General features: G+C 39.4%; 2 protein-coding genes and 1 long non-coding RNA gene across 3 annotated transcripts; 1 reads left to right on the top strand and 2 right to left on the bottom strand.

Annotated features, from left to right (window-relative positions):
• The first annotated feature begins 490 nt into the window (after positions 1–490).
• LOC111329692 (large ribosomal subunit protein uL3) lies at positions 491–7,096 on the top strand. The gene is made up of 7 exons (XM_022934457.2): positions 491–633; positions 1,534–1,726; positions 3,628–3,796; positions 4,315–4,450; positions 5,230–5,682; positions 6,582–6,677; positions 6,887–7,096. Exons 1-7 carry the CDS (start codon positions 631–633, stop codon positions 7,055–7,057), a joined length of 1,221 nt encoding a protein of 406 aa, XP_022790192.1. The 5' UTR covers positions 491–630; the 3' UTR covers positions 7,058–7,096.
• Positions 7,097–16,487: 9,391 nt separating this feature from the next.
• LOC148722039 (uncharacterized) lies at positions 16,488–17,860 on the bottom strand. Its single transcript, XM_088736676.1, has one exon. It carries the CDS (start codon positions 17,827–17,829, stop codon positions 16,510–16,512), a length of 1,320 nt encoding a protein of 439 aa, XP_088592802.1. The 5' UTR covers positions 17,830–17,860; the 3' UTR covers positions 16,488–16,509.
• Positions 17,861–21,203: 3,343 nt separating this feature from the next.
• Positions 21,204–21,883, bottom strand: LOC148722038 (uncharacterized). The gene is made up of 2 exons (XR_015992725.1): positions 21,718–21,883; positions 21,204–21,607 (listed from the first exon to the last, which is right to left on the bottom strand). It is a non-coding gene; the product is annotated as an uncharacterized LOC148722038 (long non-coding RNA).
• Positions 21,884–21,951: the final 68 nt, after the last annotated feature.

The following is a 21,951-nucleotide window of genomic DNA, read 5'->3' as shown; positions in this document are numbered from 1 at the left end:
TGTTATTCACTATTAGGACTGTGTTAGGGATCACACCTCTCTTCATGTTTTCCGTTTTGTATACTCCTACCAAAAGGTTGACCGAATGAAGTTTACTTTTCAGTGAAAATTTGCGAACTACCAAAATATTAAAAAAAAAAAAAAAAAAAAAAATCTATGTGCATAAATGTCGGAGATAATTAAACGCGCTAGATGGAAGCAACCATAAGTATGCGGAACCGATGATAAATGTAATTAAAATATGCGGTATCAGTATCAAGTCGATTTGCGACGCGGTATTTCGGTATTTGCCATTTTTTCGCACGGTATTGTGGTATTGGGTACCCCCCCAATGTCCCCCTCCTCTCTGTACAAGCTGAAAATGGCATAGCTAAACCATCAAATGCAACACGCAGAGTCATAAATGAACTTTGCTGCAAAAGAAAGAAAAGTGAGCTATCTTATATCCTCTCTGCTAGACATCCCTGATGGTATATTTGATGAAACTTATTTGAAGCAGGTCTTGAAACTGGGTACTTCCGCGGATGTCGTGGACTCACAAAATGAATCAGCGTACCCCCCTCTTCATTTGTGTGAAGACAAAGCTGATGGATCACGTGGTGACGGCCTCTTTCCCTGTGCTCGTAGAAAATGGTGGGTAAATCTATGAGATATGTGGTTAAAATCAGCCGATTTAACTGTCATTAGATGACCATCTTGTCCAAAATAGCACTTGTATCTCTCGATAAATGTTAGTAGCTCATGGAAAATAAGATATTTTTTCATTTCTTTAAAAATGTGCATTTATCGTAAGGGTTTATGCAATGGGTTAACGTGTGGCTAACAAGCTCGTGTGGACGAGTTATGAGTGTAAATGTAGTAATCTACAGCAGATCTTTGGATATTCAAAACCCTCCTAATGTATCATAGAAAAGTCACCAAACTCATAGAGTTATTGACTTTGTATTTTTTAAATATCGTGGTATATCTCTATCCATCTCTCCCATCGGGTCGTACTCTTCGCAATCTCTCTCGTCGGTCGGTTCGTACGCCATTTTCTTTAAATCAAAAGTTTTTTTCCTTTAAATAAACCTGTAGTGACCGATCCCTCATTTTGGGCTATGTCAGGCTGTTGGTGTTAGGAAGGAAGGGAACAACTTTGAAAGATTTAATCTTTTTGTATTGGTGAATATTTCACTTTGAACGAATTTGAGTTGTCGTCAAAATTTTTGCCAGTCGAGAGAAAAAGATAAATACCTTGCAGATATTTCCTGAAATTATGACTGGAGGCTCTCTGTAGGGTCTTGTTTGAATTGATAGTTATAACTTTAACTGCTGTTCAGTGAACTAAATCCACCCCTCCTAAATGATGAGCAACAGTACCAGGTGAAATATTTATGTATATGGGGTCCATTAAAGTCAAGGTTTCCCTCTAAAACTTGATCCTTCCCTCAGTAACTCATTCCTTCTTTTAGTAGCAAGCTTCAGCCTTTCCTTGTTGTTTCATGGTGCCTTGTCAGATTCATTAATACTCTATATTTGCACAATCTTTAGTCTCATAGGAAGTTCAGAGCACCAAGACACGGTTCCCTAGGCTTCTTGCCTCGTAAGAGGTGCAAGCATCATAATGGGAGGATAAAGTCCTTTCCCAAGGATGACCCAACCTTACCTCCTCACTTGACAGCTTTTGTGGGTTTCAAAGCTGGTATGACCCACATTGTGAGAGAAGTGGAGAAACCGGGATCAAGTATGTGAATTGAACTGCTTGCAAGATTCATTAAAGGAGCACTCTGATGAAACCGTCCTATAATTTGAAAACCCAAAATATTCAGTTATTTCATTATAATATGAATTTTTAGTGATTAATGAAGCCTTTTCAATAATAATTTTAGTTGAAAGTCAATTCTAGGGAGAGAAATTACGATTTGAAAACCATTCTGCCATTAATTTTCGTAATCATGGCCAACTTATCTTCGGTCAGCAGTCACTCCCATTGTGATGCAGATTACTCAACACACTTATATTTAGACAGAAACCTCCTGAAATTTAGTGAATTAGTCTTAAATTTAGTGTTATAAAAAGCAATATATACGATCAAAATACTGGTTTTGAAAATTAGCCACGATCACGGCGCGTCAAATGAGTAATCTACGTCACGGTCCCTCCCATTGTGACGTAGAGACCTCAACACACTTATATTTATACAGAAACCTCATGAAATTTAGCGAAATAGTCTTAGTGTTATAAAAAGCAATATAGACGATCAAAATACTGTTTTTGAAAATTAGCCACGAGCACGGCGTGTCAAATGAGTAATCTCTAAACTCACACCAGTCTTCTTGAGCCTGCGAAGTGATTATGAAAATTAATGTCGGAACGGTTTTCAAATTGTAATTTCTTGCCCTAGAATTGACTTTCAACTAAAACTATTATTGAAAAGGCTTTATTTATCACTAAAAATTCATATTATGATGAAATAACTGAATTTTTCGGGTTTTCAAATTATAGGGCGGTTTCATCAGAGTGCTCCTTTAAGTAACTATTCGTAGGACTCTATTACTGTATTTATCTGTGTATAAGTTGACCCCCCCATTTTCAAGGTCCAAAATCAGAATTTTCATCATTCTAGTTAAAGAACAATTCAGAATGATAGAAGTTTTCCAAATGGTTGATCTCTTATTTCTGAGAATGTATTGAAAACACAGTGTATTAACAAAAAAACTGCAGAGCAAAATGTAACCGTGTGCTGTGAAGTTTAGTAGCACTTGTTTACATCTTCATGATTTAAAGATATACGACCACTTTGATTAACTGGAGAAGTAATTTACCATATTTTGTAAGTGCTTTGAAAATGAAGTCTTCATGCACTTAAATAACTTTTGTCTTAATGTTGAGTTTGAAAGGAGATTTAGTAGACGGAAGGAACATTGAAGAGCTTTAAAGGATCGCTTTACGAAAACACCGCTATCTTGGAAAACTTGCCAGCACTCGCCAGGTCACTAAGCTACTGTAATCGTTCGATGAAAATGAGAATTGAGGACAGTGAAAAGCAGCAAAGCTGTTAGGAAAAAAATGTCTGCTCTATAGATCAGGAGATGAATAAAAATCAGCTCCAGTAGGTTTCTGTTTAAGCCACAAAAAATTCTATTATTTCAAACTTTTTCATCCATGTAGAATGCACTGAAAATGGACGAAACTCGAACACAATTGTTATGTTAATTTCTTGGATTGCTTGAGTCAGGTCTTTGAATATGACCTGTGTGTAAGTCAAGGGTGATTTTCTGGGCTGATTTTCTCAGTCATAAAAGGTCAACTTGTACACAGATGAATACGGTTTGTAACATTAGGCAGTGTAAGTTATCCTCGACTTTCCTGTTTTTATTCCTGTTCTGATAGTATGACTAGTCACTGAACATCGGGTAATGTTTCAGTCCTGGTTAAGTTTAGTAGGCTTGGACAAATTTGTTGTCTCATTAATGTAACATGTATTAAACTTAAATCCAAGTTACCATATACTTTTTGGGACTCTATTTTGAATTTGTGGCAAACTGCTGCTTTCCAAGGGAAGCATCTTTGTGTATTTTTAATGACAGTGAAATTTTGTATGCAAATGAACTTCAATTATGTTACCTTTTCCTTTCTGTATAGAGATTCACAAGAAGGAAGTGGTTGAAGCAGTAACAATCATTGAAACACCACCTCTGATGGTAGTTGGTGTTGTTGGGTACATTGAGACTCCCAGAGGACTTCGTGTCCTCAAAACAATCTGGGCTGAACATCTTAGTGAGGAATGCAGGCGACGCTTCTACAAGAACTGGTATGTGTTCATTATGAATGTAGTTAATTGTTTTGATTTGTGGCAGACACTTTTGCACTACTTTATTCTAGTAAATCAGTTAAACAGTGCAGTATATTAATCAAAGAAGCTCCTCAATGACAAGACCTTTATAATGAGATTTTACATATTTTTTAACACAAAAAAATGGGATTCGATCATTTTGATCAAGGAAAAAGTATTTCTATTTAACTAAGGAATCTCCTGAAGTATATCCAACGAACCAAATATTTGGAGTATGCATGTGTTCTAGTACGAAAATTGCATAGTGTAGCACTTTTTTCTTTTCTCTTTTTTTTTTTTTTTTTTTTTTTTAACATAGCATGTTTAATTATCAGTATTGGTAGACTATTGAAATGTTGTGTTCTGTGGAGCACTTCTAACCAGAGTTGCGCATGAAGTGCCTTTTCTCCGCTCGGTATATCATTACCGATGAGATCTGGCTTCCCTTTTCTCTCTTCTGTTTCATCAACCATGCCCATCCTGGTTTGTACATAAAGGTGCAAGTCTAAGAAGAAGGCATTCTCCAAGGCTTCCAAGCGATGGGGAGACGAGGATGGCAAAAGTGCTATTGAGAATGATTTCAACACCATGAAGAAGTACTGCAAAGTCATCCGTGTTATTTGCCACACACAGGTATATATCTCATGATATGTATTTGAAAAATATGATTTCAGGCTATTTCCTAATTCTTCATATTTGATTGGCTTCCAGCTGTTGTGGACATTGATTTGTGGTATAGATCAAGGTCATTCCCTGTATCAAATTGCCTTTTACCAGTTGGTAGGCCATACAGGGCATGACAGGCCAAATTGCTTTCTTATCCTGTTCATGTAAATTAGCCTTTCTATTCTGAACAACAACAGCAGCAGAGTTTTCTCTTAAAAGGGAGACCAAAAGGGATGCATTGTACGTACATAAAAGAATATCATTCATACATGTACTTGCCATTATTAAAAAAAGGTTCATTCTTTGCCTACATAAATAATTGATGCAAGTCTCTCACTCATCCTCCCCTAAGAGGCAAGCAAAGTTGATATATCACAGAATTGTAATGCGGGCCATGAAAATGTCTTTCTTAGAATAATTAAGCATACGTCACCCTTAGTGAATTTTCAGTTTCAGGATATTTCAAAACTAATTAATACACTAGGTAATGGGAAATGCCTTATAAACTTTCCATGGAAGGTCATTAATATTTATAATTTGGAAGAGCATAATCCCCTTAATGGCACCTAGAAACGATTAACTTGACATTTTGGATGCAGACTGGTTTTTTTTAATCTAGTGAGTAGCTGTTGCCTTTAGTTTGGCTTTTCCCTGACATCACATTTCATCGTAATTTTCCTTAGTAAGTAGTATGCAGTTTATGGAAAATAAATGTACTTAATGTAATCGTCTCAACCTTTTTGTAGCAAAAACTTGTGAAACTTGGGCAAAAGAAGGCCATTATCAAGGAGATCCAAGTAAATGGCGGGAAGGATGTAGGAGAGAAGATTGACTGGGCACGTGAACGCCTTGAAAATCCTGCACCTGTTCGCAAAGTCTTTGCACAGGATGAGATGATTGATATCATTGGTGTATCCAAGGGTCATGGATTTAAGGGTGTCACCTACAGATGGGGCACCAAGAAGCTGCCACGCAAGACTCACAAGGGTCTGCGTAAAGTGGCTTGTATCGGAGCGTGGCATCCAGCCCGTGTTTCATACTCGGTTGCACGTGCAGGCCAGTTTGGTTACCATCATCGTACTGAAATCAACAAGAAGATTTACCGCATTGGTCGTGGTATTCACACTAAAGATGGAAAGGTGGTGAAGAACAATGCCAGTACTGAGTATGATCTGACTGACAAGGCAATCACTCCAATGGTGAGTTCATTTTATAGAATATGATTTTGAGAAATATTTGAAGTCTTATAAAATAAAAGAAAGTTCAAAATGGAGAAAATAGGGTGCACTCCAAGCATTGTGCGAGAGTGGCTTAATTACATTTTGCAAGTCTGTAAAAAAATCTTGACACCCCAAGGGCTTAGTTTTACAAGTAGTGCATCCTAATACACCATTTGGTGAGGACCCCCTCCACTTTGAGTGAGTACCATGGGATTGACATTTGTACACTAGAGAAGAAAGCAGAAATTGTTTTAAGTCTTTCTCATGGTTGTTTAAAATGGCAGCGCTCTAAGCTGCGACCATTTTGGTCGCCATGGCGAGTGAAAAAATATTTGGCGACAAAAATTCTGGCGAAAGTCGCCAATTGGCGACCAACAGATTTAAAGAGAAACTTGCTTGAAAAATTATCACAATAGGACGAATTTAATCAATTGTACAAGCGGTGGCATCACCTGCGTTTCTCTTTTCGCCTCTCGTCGTTCAGAAACTCGACTGCGTAAAAAAATGGCAAATTCGATCGATTTGAAGGGGCAATTGGCAATGTTGCATGGTCTCAGCAGCTTTGTAATGTTGAAATAAATCGTTTTTGCTACTAGACAGACTCTTTTCTTTCTCTTACAGTAGCAAACCTAAGTGATAAAACGTGCCGTTCGGCGCATTAGCTCATCATGTAATATATCATGAAGTGTCCTCCCTTCTGTTTTTTTTTAGGGGGGGAAGGGGGGCGACTGAATTTTTTTTGCGGTTTCGACTTTTTGAAAATTTGAGCTTAGAGCGCTGAATGGTGAGAAAACTTTCTACAAATTTAGTTAAGAACTACGCATATTATATTATTTGCATCTTACCAATGCTATAACTCTCTCACTGGCTCACCTCAGGGCACTTTCCCTCACTACGGTGAAGTGAATGAAGACTACGTCATGGTCAAGGGATGTGTTGTAGGCAAAGTGAAACGTGTCCTAACTCTGCGCAAGGTGAGAGAAGGATCTTATAACAACAAGCAGCTTAATATTTGTGTTTTTTGTGTGTGAATGTAGGTGTTGGCTGCATTAAAGTAAAATTTTAAGTTTAAGTTGTTCACAGGTCTAATTTTTTCAGAATTGGACATAAATATGAAATAAAGCTCCAGAAGCTAGAGTATTTATTCTGATTATGATCGTTTCGTCATGTCTTTCGTTCGCAGTCATTACTTGTCCAGACAAACCGTGCTGCCCTGGAGAAGATCCAGCTTAAGTTCATTGACACGTCATCAAAGTTTGGCCATGGACGCTTCCAGCATCCCGCGGAGAAGAGAGCATTCATGGGTCTCCTCAAAAAAGATCGCGAGAGGGAGCTTACTGCTGGTGCAGAATAAACTTGTTTATGAGTTTAATAAAGTTTGGTTTGAATTCACGAGAGTCGAATTCTTACTGATTTGTCTCCTCAATGTGTAAAGCAAACATTCAATTTTGACCATCAGAATACTGACAAACATTTAGTGAAAAAGGTAATCTTATCTCCACCATACTCCCGCCCCTTTTCCTTTCCAACACCACCACCACGGCTAGCATTGCCTCAAACTGATTATGTAAGTAAATATGAAACATCTGATGTTTCACATCGTTGTTTTGTTACAAGGGAAAACGAGTGACAGAAAACGGTAGATGAAAATTGATATCAAAACGATAGCAGTTCCAAACTGAACATAACCCCGGTGAACAAAATAATGACACAAATGGAGTTAGTCAACATCGCACAAACTGAAGTTCAGAATTTCAAGTACCAGCTGATCTGGTAAGAGTGGAGAACCGTTTTTGAGGGGAACTTCTTTCAATTGAAATTAGGACGAAATGATCAGTCCTTCACGTTATTCCGCGAAGGGGAATCTAAATGAAAAATACTTCAACAGACCATGTGGTGCCCTGCATTTTTAATACTTATCGAATTTGGACAGAAGTAGTTGTACCAGAATTAGATATTAACAATTTACTAAGATAAGGAAATATTCGAATAACTTGGAATGAAACTGCAGTTATAAGCTATCGAATTCATCAAGAAGATCCGTGCCTAAAAACTTTTGTTTTTGAAATGTTGGGTATGGCCATATATTAAACCACGCAGAGAGATCCAGGCCTTCGTTGTCCAGTGGAACATCGCTTTATCCTTTCGCGGGTCAGCAGTGGATGTCAAGTCTCGTTTGTGCCTGTGGTCAAATTTGTTGGGAGCTACTAGGTTCGGATTAGGTGGTTGGTGCAGTTTTAACCTGGATGAGGGGCAGTTAAAAGCAAGGCTTCGAACATCAAGCAAGTGGTTCTGTTTGGTAACAGTTTCGTCGATTTATTGAGGCAACAATCACCTCACTCTAAATAGTTCCAAATAATGTAGATTTAAAATATAATTGTACTGAGTCAAATATATCTCGGATTTTAAGAGGGAGGAAACTTGTTATAAGCAAAATGTCTGTCGAATTATATCTTTCACGACTTGTTTTACTTCTCTCATCGTCCAGCAATAGAGAACAGGGTTTAAAGCGGAGTTAAAATGTATGAAAGTAGCTAAACAGATCCAAACTAAAAGAAGAATTGGTGTAAGTCCTTTGATGGCTACCAATGTGATCATTACAATCCGGGCAGGTAACAAGAAATTAAAGAAAGCTGTATCCACAGTGCAATAGATACTGTTTTTCTGTATCGTGCTACGTTCAATGGCTCAGGTCGGTTTGCATGTCCTTGGTGAATGGTTCCATGTACTTGCCCCCGATGTCGCCGAAGTTTTCGATGGATCTTAAGAAAACAGAAAGTCGAGACTGTGATGCTCAGTAAGATAAGAAAGGAACCGTAAAATAACGTAGCTCTGTACCCAAACAAGTCCCAAATAATTTGCCAGCTCCCATAAACCAAAGTAAGATGGCAGTACCTTGAGCGCGCCTTGTAGTAACAACTTGTCTATATCTTAGTCCCAGCAACAGGGCGAGAAGTCTGTCCACACTAATTGCGGTCATTGTGAGCAAAGATACTGAACATAACGCTTGAGCTGAAAGATACGTGGCACTGATAACTTGGCAACACAGATTCCACTTTTGAGACTCAATCGTGAATAAAAATGTAACATAAAGTGGATCGACAACAATCCCTACACATAAATCTGTGAGTGTCAGAGAGCATAAGAGTATCTTAGAAGGTGGATGGAGGGATGAAACTTTTCGAAGAGCGGCAAGTATTAGAATATTACCAAATGTTGACGAGATGGCAAGAAAAATGCCAACAATTATGAGAAATCGCAGAATAAGGATTCCCCCAACAGGCGAAGAACAAAACATTTTAGTTGTTAGGTGTTCAGCTCTTCCGTCATTCAGCATATTTTTAAACAATGTAGAAATATAATACTGAGTTCAAGTATTTTGCTCAAAAGAGCAAGCTCCTGTCCAGGATGATCAAGACTTATGTCTACTAGGACACCTGACGAGAAGCTTCGAATTAAACCAAGATCGAAATACAAAACACCTGACCTTTGATGAGCTGTGAGTTTTTGTTTCTGAAACATCTAACTCATCTGCCAGTCTAAAATACTGAGGAAAATTGAGTACTTAATTTCCGTAAGTATTTTTTATTACATACTCCTTTAGAACACATGTTTACAAAATCCTGCCTCTGAAATGTACTTTTAACCCATAACAGCGGATTTAGTATTTGTCCAAAAATTTATTTCGAAATGGTGCGGAAGATTCAATTGTTCTCTTTTCAAAGCGGTAGTCTTTTAAAATTAATCTGCACGTTAAAAAGGCTATCTGTTTACCTACAGAGCGACCACTGAAATAACACTTACACATATGAATACAGGAAACGAGAAATCAATTCTATTTATCTTTTTTGTTTTGACAATCTTTGCTTGCTTTGGCCCTGAGCACTGGTTGACGCGATTGAATTTAGTCGGGTTCATTTTGCGTTTCCTGATATAGGAAGTTTTATCCAAATTACCCACTGACAGTTTTGGTACAATACAGTTTCCACTTGTCTTCACGTGATAACATTTCCAGTGTTCACACGTCACTTGGGTAGCTGACTCTTCACTCAATAAAACAAATCAGTTTACGCGCTGAACTTTGTTACTCGGAAAATGTTAGGGGAAAACTTCGAAATTAATATGATGGCAATTACTGAAGACTCATCAGGTAACTGATTTAATGACAACATATTCTTGCCTAATTCATAATGAAATATTTACCCCGAAGCTAACATACTGGTCGTACAAACACTCAGATCTCAAGATGAATCAGATTCAACTTGTGTTTCGTTTAATCCCGAAATCAATGCCAAATACAGTCCCATTTTAATGGCTCTCCACTCATTCGATGAAGATTGAGAAGGCAGCATGGTCGAGTGGTCAGCGTGTCGGACTTGGAATCCGCCTCTCCCGGGTTCAAGTCCCGCCCTGACCACTACCTGGATTTGTTTCACGGTAGCCCCGAGTTTCAGATCCTCGGCCATGTTTGTTTACCTTCGGCCAGTTGGGATTCTTAATAATGTTATTTTCAATTTGAATTATTTGTTTCAGTTTGGTGGAAAATCTGTAAACTAGCTTCTAGCTAAATGTTTCTCCACGTCAAACTGTTTATTATTATTATTATTATTATTATTATTATTATTATTATTATTATATTATTATTATTAAGATCTTGCTATTCGAAACCTCACGAGTACTTCTTCGGGAAGATCACGTGAGATGATGGGAAGCATTTTGAAGTATTGACAGCTTTTAGCGTAAGAAAACAGAAACATACCGTATGATTGGAGTCACCAGTCGCGGAAATAAGTTAACATTTTTGTCTTTTCGAAAGCATCGTCGTCAACAAGGAGTGCCAGGAGACTTCGAAAAAACATCCATCGGCTCAATATCTGTTTTAAATGAATCAGGCTTAGACCAAAGATTTGATACTCGGTTAAGTCTAACAGATTTTTGTAGAGGAACATCATATTAACTTCTAGGAGACAGGTCAATGTTTACCTGGAAAAGGGAGTATACTCCCCTATAGAAGCTGTACATATATGCTTAGTCCCAAAAGGAGGTAGTGAAGAAAAATAACCAAAATATACCATTCGAGCTGAATTTTCTGGTCAATTCTACTGCCTCTTGACTTTGACTCAGATACTTAGAATAATAACGTTTCAGCAAAGAGTCATGGATTCGCAAAGTAAAAAACAATTCCCTCGCCACGGCCGGGTCTAAAATAGATTCCGGTTTTACCACGAGGCACACCCTTAAAAAGACTTCCAAGTAGTAGCATCCCCACGCCCTGGGGATTACTCACCTCTTCATCGAAGCTGAGTTATACTCCAGTAGCCGTGTTTCACCACACAATCGAATGTAGAAACGGACCTCACATGAGTTTTTCATCGATAGAGAATTGCAAATGTTGATTGACATTGTGTTCTTAATGTAATATGATAAAAAGTTCATACATATTTAGAGTTCTATGTTTTCGAAATATTGATTATTTTTTGATGGCCAAGCATTTGTCGCATAATTCCTACCACAACTTGCCTCACTTCTCTTATCTTCCAGCAATACAGCATTGGGTTCAAAGTGGAGTTAAAATGTATAAAACAAATCCCAAAGGACCAAAATAAATGCAAAATAGGAGTGAGTCCTTTGATGGTCACCAGTGTGTACACTACTGTCCCAGGCAGGTAACAAGCAATTAATGAAATCTGTATCCACAGTGCACTGGACACTGTCTTTCTAAATCGCGCTGTGTTCAATGACTCATGTCGGTTTCCTTGCCCTTGGTGAAAGTTTCCATGTACTTGCATTTGACGTTGTCGGAGTTTTTGTTGGGTTTTGAGGTAACAGAAGGTTGAGACTACAACACTCGGTACGATAAAAACAGTGTCAAAAACTAAAATGGTTCTGTAATCCAGTGTGACCAGAGTGGTGCTATAAATTGCCATGAACCAAAGAAAAATGGCAATGCCTTGCATGCGCCTTGAAGTGACAACTATTCTATAACTCAGTCCCAGCAACAGGGCGAGAAGTCTGTCCACACTTATTGCGCTCATTGTGAACAAAGATGCTAAACATAAAATTTGACTTAAAAAAGCTTGGACAGTCACTATTTTGTGACAAAGATTTTGGTTTTCAAATTCAATCGCCAGTAAAAATGTTACATAGGGCGGAACCACAATGATTCCAACACATAGATCAGTGAGCGCCAGAGAGCGTAATAAAATCTTGGAAGGCGAATGGAGGGACGATACCCTTTGAAGAGCTGCGAGGATCAGAATATTACTAAATGTCGCCGATAGGCTGAGTAAAATCCCAACAATTATGAGAAATCGCAAAATATGGATATCCCCTGCGGGTGATGTACAAAATTTCTGTGAAATCTCATGGTTTTCAGCTACCTCTTCATTTGACATGTTTTCCATGTGTGTTTGTTACGCTGCAAAGTTGAGCTCTTTTACCTTTGGAACAGGACGACCAACGCTTGTGAACACTGACGAGAAAAACTGACGAAAATTTTCAAATTATTGATTAATTAAGATGTTTGAATGATGAAAAAATTGAAATTTGGGACTGAAACATCTGCATGTTGTAACAAGGAAAATAATTTCCGCTAGAAGTCTTCACTAAGTACACGATATATTGAAAGCGTGATTATTACTTTAATTTGTTGATTTTAGTTGAAATCCGAAAAGGTTGGTTTATTTTTATTCAAATTTTATATTTCAAAATACTCATGGAAAGTTTTGTTTCTCGGCTCAAAATACTGTGAGTTGTTGTGACACCGCATAGACTGCAATGACCTTAATTTGGATATATCAACAAAGTTGAAATGGTAAATTGGCCACCGTAACGATTACAAAAGCTGACGTTTCGAGCGTTAGCCCTTCGTCGGAGCGAATAGAGGAATTGTGGGTTGTGTGTGCTTTTAAAGGCAGAAAATGGAGCTACGTTATTGGTGGGAACATGGAAGCCAGTCGCAAGACATTTTAATTTACCTAATCATTCTAAGCAACATATGGCAATCTGCGGTCTTTCCTTACACTTAGGTAGCACGGAAAGCCGTAAAACTCTTGAACAAAAGCTTATCTTTCAAACCGGCAGTCTAAATCCCACAGGGATCAACGAACGCTTTTCATTCCACTAATTTATTCGTATTTTTCTCGTTGCCATGTTCCCACCAATAACGTAAAAAATGAAAGGGACGATTTCCGTAAATATCATAATTCGTAATCCGTAAATATCATAATTCCTCTAACATAATGATTGGCTTTTTCATTTTCACTTTACCCTGAGTAAAAGATTCCTTGGGAAAAGTTCCAGTATGTTATCTGACCGTAAATTTAACAAACTGACGTCAATTTGTTTTTTTATAATGAAATTATGATTTTATTAAACCAACTTACGCGGCCAAATTTTCGGAAAATCACGAACCCGCGATGCAATGCACGAGCATTGCGTGACATGATACGTGATTTTTATGATCTATAACCTTATCAACAATGATGATGATGATGATGATGATAATCGTTTAATTGCATACTCGCAGCTAAGGCTGAATTACAGTATGGGTCAGTATTACAATGGTACTACATTAAATGTACATCTTATTGATAACGAACAATAACAAAATTATTAAGTCTGTCTGTGGACCCCCTAAACTGATCTACTCGAGCATTGCCAGCTCGCAAAGAATAACCATGGGGGACCTCTGTGGCGCGAGGAAGGATGTAACTTATAGGTTCAGTCCTCCTCGCCCAAGCCATGAACCTGGAACACAGTTCAGCTCTGCGAACCACGAGAGGTTGCAACCGAGCCTCAAGAAGGCCAGATCCATAGTCAAGACGGGGGAAGACCAATAAGGACGTGGGAATTTTTTACTGTTATTGTAAAAAGGGAAACAAAACCAAGTGTCTTAAGTTACACAAAATACTTCTAGGGGTAAAATTATTTCGAAAATGTTTTTTTTTTTTTAATAATCTTAAGTAATTAAGTGTGATCTATCAAAATTTACCACTTTGGTAGATAAAAAAAATATTTCTTTAATTTGGGAAAAAAACTGGGGAAAAAATCCAATTCGAATCAAGGTAAACAAATAGTCCACAGAAAATTCTAACAGTTCGGGATCGTTATCAAATTTGATAACCCAAACCAAAACAAAACAGTAACCAATCGCTGCTCAGATTTACGATCATTTGACATGTTACTGAGGCAGCAATAACACACTAAAAACTGGGTCCAAACGCTGAGACGTAAAGGGTTTAATACACCGATTGTTTTCGACTGGAACTTGTGATTGTGACTTAAATTTTCCAAATAGTATAATAATATGAACATTCATAATTTCTTACTCGCAATTATTTAAATGTAAGTTGGAACGATTAGTGCTTTTTTTCAATTTTTATTATTGAAGCAGGAGATTTTCGTTTGATTAATTTCTGGTTTAAATTAAGTTTTTAAAATGCATGGATTCCTTTGATAGGAGTCATCACTAACTGATGTTGCTGTTCAAAGTTTGTTGAGCTAATCCTTTAAAATAAATCATCCTGCGATGTTTTGATCCTTCATCTGTTCAATTGTATTCAATTGCCTCAAAGCTACTAATAGGTTTTTCCTAAAATATTTCCTTCTTGCTAAAGACACATTTCACATCAGAACAATGAAATGAAAAAGTTATCAGGGGCTGCAGTTTATAGATAAATTCTGGATATGTTCATCTCTACAATCAGACATATTATTACCATTAGGCAATAATTTGCTTGAAATTGATTGTGAAGGTTTTTGCCACCGCGGAACACTCGAAACTTGGTGTCTTTGGGGTACACCGCTACTAGTGTTCCTTGCTATTTAGTTGTTACGTTAGAATCGCGTGCATGTTTAATTTTCCTGATGTTCTGATTGTTTCGTAAGTATATCGTGCACCTTTACTTATCTCTCTTGTCCGATAGCTACGTTTAACTTAGTGTCTAGTGCACTTTTATTTTTCATTATTTTCCAGATGTTACGTTACGTGATCGTTCTCGTGCGTTTTAGTTTTCCTTGTGGTCCTATCATTAGTTTCTCCGGCAGGTTTTGTTCTCCTTGTTATCCGATTGTTTCTTTAGTATCTTCTGCATTATTAGCGCTGCCTTGTCATCAGATTGTTACCTTACTATCTCGTGCACTCATTTGTCCTTGCTGTCTTGATTGTTATAGTGTAGTGGTTATCGACCAAAATTGTTCAATTTGATGATAAAAGTATGAAACTTGACCACATTACTAATGACCCCACGACTAACATTTTGTGATATAGGGCCATTTCAAATAAACTTCTGGAGACAAGAACTACGCATGTCAGAAATTAACCAACATGGAAACGAGGCTGAGAATAAAAATCCTATTTAAACGATAATGTTTGGAGCAATATGTCACAAAAGCTTTCAAACATGAACCACTAAGTCATTTAATAGATTGTAACATTTATTTAATGCTGTCACGTGACTATCTTCCTTTATATTTATCGAAGCATTTGGGTACCCAGTGGTGAAACGTTGAATATACATGCTTGCAGTGCTTTCTGAAGAACGATATTGGTAAAACTAGTTTATCTCAGAATATTAAACAGTTATATCTTTCCTTCATTTGATATTCTCTCATGTTACTTTAGGACGCTGTTCAAATCATCCTAAATAAGCGTTTTGTTCACTGATTTGGGAACTGAACTATTGAAATAAACTTTCTCTTTGGTGGAACTGACAAACATTCATGTATATTACCCAAATTAAGCAAACGGTTAGTGTTCTAATAAAGTTTGGTCGACATGCACCAAGTTCTAATTGCAGCAATGTAAATAGTTAGCAGTTACCGCCACAGTTGCACAAGCCAGTGCATGCCAAATTGGCCTTCATGCACTTGCACCTTCCTCTGCATGATGCTTTACATCCACATCGGATGAGTTCATAACAAGGGTCCTTTGCTTGTGGGAGGGCTGTCCAGTACGGTAACCATAGGTTGTTTTGTTGCTGCCATCCCCAGTCTGATGGACTTGGAAGTATTGGCTGACGAAGGAAGGTTTGGCCCCACACATGCCCCCCTTGGAACACCGCTCTTTTGACATGCTGCTCAACTGAGGCTCTGGTAGGGGGTATGCTGTCCAGATTTCTCGACTTTTTTGAAAATAGCTCCTGTCACACCTCATTAACTTTCCCAAGGCTGCTCGTACGGTCATACAAAAGGACAACGAACCTCTCAAGCACAGCCATGCAATCGTCGGTGATCTCTTCCGGTGATGCTTGAAGGACTCTGAGGACTGGTGTTAGTTCAGGAAAGACCCCCCACACGTCCCACGCCGTCCTTTTTCCACGCCCATTAAAAAACGACACAGTATCACATCCAGTTAGGGCATGAAACATTGGTAAGGTCGAGGCTTTATCACGGCCCAAGGACGTTGCTACGACATGCACAGGAATATTTCGTACATTCTTTCCAGATCCATGGGTAACCCAGACCTCATTTGCTTGAAGAATGCTAGCCACTGAAATAGCAAGCACAACCACATCTGTATCGTTGCTTCTTATCCTAATTCGTCGATGTCCGCGCGAGGTTGCATCCAGGGCGTGGACCATTAAGCGGGTATCTGCCTCTTCATGGGTGCAGGGTGCAAGAAAACCAAGATCCATTCTCTTGGTAGTAGATAGGACACTCTCGCCATAGGAAGTGTAGCTCTCCTTACCCTCGGGAACCTCCAGTAAAACCACCTTCAATACAATTGATACAAATATTTGTGAATAAGATATATTTATCGATATGTTTAAACTGCTAAAAAGCCCCACTTGTGCTCAAGAAATCTTACCAAGTACATACCTTGTTTGCTAGAAGTTTGAACAGCTCGTCCTTGTTGTCGTCAACTCTCAGAAAGCCTTTCCAGTCAGCGGGAGTTCTCGTTGATGCCATTACTTTGCGCCGTTGTCCAGAACCTCTCTTTTCTCGCAATGATCTCTTCAGTGAATCGTCCTGATAGACATCCCATACAAGGTCAACTCTTTTCGCTGTTTCAAGGTGTTTCAGGATGTAAGGGGTGAACACAGTACTGAAGTACTCATCAAATGTGCGCACTGTTTTTGGCTGTAACATCTGTACGATAACAGCTCCATCAATAATGACTGCATCAACAACTGGTTGAGGTGCGATATAACTGGTTGAGGTGCTCGGAAAACCCTTCAGCAAGTCTGCCTTCTGTCCTCCCCTGAGCTGGCCAAGCTGTGAAAGTGATGGCGGCCATGGTTGGTTCTCGTATTTGAAGAAATCTTCCAAGTTTCCATCCCGGATTTGACAAGCTATGTACAGCCTCGAAAACAGAGAACAGTCCTCCTTCAAAACTTCCACTTTCGTCTTGTCTTTCGAAACGATCTTCTTGTTCGGAGTGCTTATTGTAGGGAGATTATTCTTCTTAAGCGGGTATGTAACTGGCTTCCTTCTGTCAATGAAGCGCTCTTTAATAAACAAATTTAATTGTTCTTCTCCAATCTTTCTTGCATAGCGGACAGTTCTGACTACAGCATCATCCATGATATTCTTAGTATGGATCGCCATCAGGTTTTCACCTTCTTCCAAAAACGGGTTTCCAAGTTCTTCATATGAAGATACAGTATTTAGAACGTCTTTGGAGAATGCATTCTGGACCGCCGGCTTCTGCTCGTGATGGGTCACATTTTCCTCTATCGAAGAGTTTCCGCCTTCAAATTCTTGAACCATTCTGGATATTTCAGGACCTGCCACCATCCATCTTCTTAGAGCCGCTGGATTCTCGGTAAGGCCAACTGCGCCTCCTTCTCCTTTAACGACGGCATTAACCTGCTCGTGACAATGATCTAGCGCTATGGACGAGAACAGTTTGGTAGTCTTGTGTACTACAAAAGAGCCATCGATGAAATATTTGTACACACTTGGATGAGTGGATTGAAGAACACACATGTCTCTGTAGTGCACAGAAAGCCACTTGGCGTAGTTAGAATGGTCCATCACAAACATCCATGGCAGTATCTGCCGTAAGGTGTCGATGTACAAAGAAAAGTTACCTTCTCGGAGAGCTCTTACCAGCCGAAGACAGATCAACTCAAGATGGAGTACTTTTGACCAGTAATGAAACTGCGGGGACTTTTTCGACATTGCATCTTTCCATTCTTCTTTCGACAACAGGTTTTCTTGCTCATTTTCTCTTGATTTGGCTTGATATATACTGTAGGCTTTACTCATCAGAATATGTAGACTTGCAGCCGTCACCTGGTGTGCCCGTCGTGTACGGGCTACATGGCTTGCCGACAGAAATGACTCTGCTACCCCTTGCGTTGCTACTCCTGCGTTACACATGACCTCTGCCCACCCGCTGCCACTCAGCCACTTACCAACCATTTTGAGGGATGCCATCTCTATGTGCAGTCCCCCGAGCATAATGACGAATTGTGCTTCACTGAACTCGGGAAGTGTCCACTGAATTTGCTTTGCTAAGGCAAACAGTGGCTGGTCTAATGCGATGACTGGAGTCTGTTAGGGGTTGACGTGCTGCACAGCAGCCTTGATCACACACATACTGTGCGCTATCATGGCCAAGGAATGCGCATTCTTTGCAAAAATCGGCAGCAGAGAGATAATTGCAGGCTTGTAGCTACACGGTAACGATTGAGAAGCTCTATATGCTGCCCACGATACAAAATCTTTGGGTTGAAGTTTCTCGTTTGCAACAAGTTCCTGAGTATTGCTGAGCCAGTCATTCTCATTATAGCCACGTTCATCAGGAAGGGAAACACGGGATGTTATTAACTGCTGTGGTACCTCGGGAGCATTTAAATCACCGGTGGGTAGTGCCATAGGTGTAACTTTACTGTAACTTGACGGAAGACGAGAAATGGTCTTGGAGGTTGAAGGTTTAGAAGGATCAAAGACGTCGGTGTCTCTTGGTGTTCCTAATTTGTCATTGCAAGGATGTTGTACAAGAGAAATTGCTCTACCATGAAACGAGCTCTGGGAGCTGGTGGAACTCGGGTTGTGATCGATGTTATCAACCACAGCAGTAGTGAATAGTTCCCCTCTAAGTTTAGAAGGACACACAACTCCTTCACGCTCATACCTCTCAATGACGCTATTTGTTATTTCGGTAGACACAGTGAGGAACCTGTCGTATGAAATACACATACCTAGGTTATAAAAGGTATCGATGAGAGACCTGTTTCTGGTGGCTCCATGAATTTTCAGAGCTGTATAAATGGGCAGCGGGCACTCTCTTGATCTTATATGGTGCGTGCTCCCAGTGGCCTCAGGTCTATCGCGAGGTCTTGAAATACTGTTAAATACAATAAGTTGTGCGATTGAAAGACAGGCCTGACTATCAGAAGGGTCGATAGTGGTGGTGGGACCTTTGATAATAATACCAACTAACGTTAGCAAGGAGACTGGAACAGCGTTTTTCTGACATTCAGATAAAAAGTTGCCGTTGAAGGAGTCTTTACTTTCAGGATCTGTCTTCTTACAATATGTGCTGCTCTCGCCAGATACCATGCATCTAAATCCATCTTTTTAACCTTTGAAAGCATCCCACTAATTTCATGCTGTGGTACAAGTTGAATTTCTCTGCCCTCGGCATGCGCCGTAAGGTCAGGAACTGCTGCTTGCACTCTCTCCCTAAGCCGTGTTGCATTCACCTTTCCACAATCAGCACCTAGCTGCTGTACTTTAGAGGTATAAAATCTCACCAAGTCTGAAAGAGTGAGTACTGCAGGCTCTTCTACTTGGAGACATTCGTCAATATAAACAAGCAGCTCTGCAAATGCAAGCTCATCCAGCTGGACTGATGTGTCGTCGGCAGGTTTTGAAGCCTTTTGTTTAAAAGGTCTGGCCTTATTATACAAGGCAACCAAGCACTTTGCATGGTACTTTGCCTCGATGGCAATTAAATCACCAACAGACAGTTTAGCAATAAGTTTTCTCTCATTCAGAACAGCGGCACACTCTCTGACCTTTTTGTCAACATCAAGGGTCAATGCAGAATGAAGATTGCCAGAACTATCGTATTCGTCACAGAAAAAACATTGCCTTTGGGGATTATAACGTTCTACACTAGATCTCCTAGCCTTCACAGGGCTAGAGGGAATTTCTTCTTCTGTTTCATCAATTATTTCCTCTGCTGCAGCTTCAGCTAATTTTCGTTTCTTTGCACGCCCTAGCTTGTGTTATTATACAGATCTCTACACGATTCATGCCAGGAAGCTTTGTTGTGGAGTAGCGTTTGTTCGAATGCTTCGTTTTCATCTAGCGGCAACTCAAAAGTGAAACATGTGTGTTTCAAAACTTTGAACATTTCCTAGCCGTCCCACACAGAACTAAAACGTTGAAACATCGATTTTTACGTCCTCTCAGCAATAGAAACCTCGGAAGCAATCTACTAACATTTTTAGTTTGAAGCTAACACTATTCAATTGTTATCGAAGTATTGGCAAAAATCCTAGAGGAAAATAATTATCGTGTCATAGGGCGGATTATGACAGGAATAAGAGTGACCTCAAAGCAAGCCCAAAACGGCAGACATCTCCAAAAAACGCTACGGACACACAAGGAATGTGTAAAATATTCACATTTCGGAATATTTAGTGTTGTAAATCGACAATATATGTTTCCCATACTATTCCTTATCGTTCGGGCCCCGGACCCGCAGTGGGAGGATATCACGCCCCCCAGTGAGACTGGACTTGTGATGGGACCACCCTACTAAGGACATTTTTGTTACGTTAGTGTTATGGGATATAGGAACATGTGCTTTTCGCTTAAAGTTAGCAGTCTTTTCGTTGGATTAAAAGGGGTGATTTAAACCGTTGTCGAAAGTTGAAGTTACTTAGTAGTCTCAACAAAACGCTTGTAAAGTTTTAACTGGTTCAAATTGTCAACGGTTCCTTTCGTAACCCAACGCGGCGTTACAGAACGCGTGACGCTTTCACGAATGAATACATACGTGTCCGAGTATAATTTTTTGTCTTTCTCGAGATGTGAGCTTAGGACACCTTTGCTTAAACTCTCTTATTGCAAGCGCAACAACAGCCTCGAGAGACTTCGCCCCAGCACCGCGGGGTTTTAAGATTGTTTGCAAAAACAGTGGGAAAAGAAAGGAATGAGGAAAACTGATATGAAGATCTTGGGAGTGAAAGTGTTGATGAAATGATCTGTGATTGTATGCACTCTTCCCTCCCCAAGGAAAAGAAAAGCACCAACTGAAAGGCTGCCTTTGCCGATTCTCTTGACTTCGAAGAAGCACTTGTTTATATCCGACACTTCTTCTGAAATCAACATCGCGTCTTCAGCTGTTGAAAGTTCAAATGAAATATTTCCCAGTACAAGTCGAGGCAACCAAACAAATGAACCCGATATCAGCGTTTAGGGTAACGTGGAAATGAATCAAGGAAAGAAAGTCGAGGATCTTCAGGCTAGACTTTTAGAATCTGAAAAAGAGCTTGCGATCCTTCGAAAGAAGGACGAGGGACTGGAAAGAAAGTTCCCGAAAAGAAACAGCACCAGGAGACAATGCCTTCCCCTTTATTTTCTCTTGATCGCTTCAAGTCCGATGCGGATGTTAATTTTATACTGGCCTTCCCAATTATGCCACTCATAAGTATTTTTGAATTTTTGAATCCTGGTGAGGATTGTGAAAACATACGCTCCAGGATCGGCTCAGACGTTGCTGAAGAGTTTGCTGAAGAATTTGTTCATCTCGGTAAAAAAAGGCATTCGTTTTATATCGCCAAAACAGCCATTCGAAGAGTAGTTTGGTTGCGGTTCATTAGCAGTACCTGAAATGTTGTCTTCACTCGCTGTTCTGCGTTCCTTGTGCTTTGTGTACAAATTGTGAGGATCAGGATGAGCTATATTTTGGTCTCGGCCAGTTCTGATATACTATTCGACCCTTTAAAAACGAAAAAAAGCTAGTTTTAGCTCGTAAAATCTGATTTTTCACATGTATTGGTGTGATATTTTGACAAGTCTTGCGAAACAGGAAGCGATCTTGCGCCTAACCTCTTCACTAGCGCTGCCTTTGCCGTTTTTCAACCCCTTCGATGAATCGTCTCTACATTTGAGCCAAAAACGAAGTTCCTCGCATTTTAATGCCTGAGGCTCTCTTCTAGCGAGAGAAGTTCCCGGGATATCATCCTGGGTTAGCACACTTGCAGCCATTCGTGACAACCAAAACAACAAGGAAAAGCCGTGGCCTAACTAGCCTCGACTTCAATATTTATTTATTTATTTAAT

The sequence above is a fragment of the Stylophora pistillata genome, chromosome 10 (assembly GCF_964205215.1).
Source record: "Stylophora pistillata chromosome 10, jaStyPist1.2, whole genome shotgun sequence".
NCBI lineage: Eukaryota > Metazoa > Cnidaria > Anthozoa > Scleractinia > Pocilloporidae > Stylophora > Stylophora pistillata.
The sequence above is the reverse complement of the archived record's forward strand: the minus strand, read 5'-3'. Positions and strand labels throughout refer to the sequence as shown.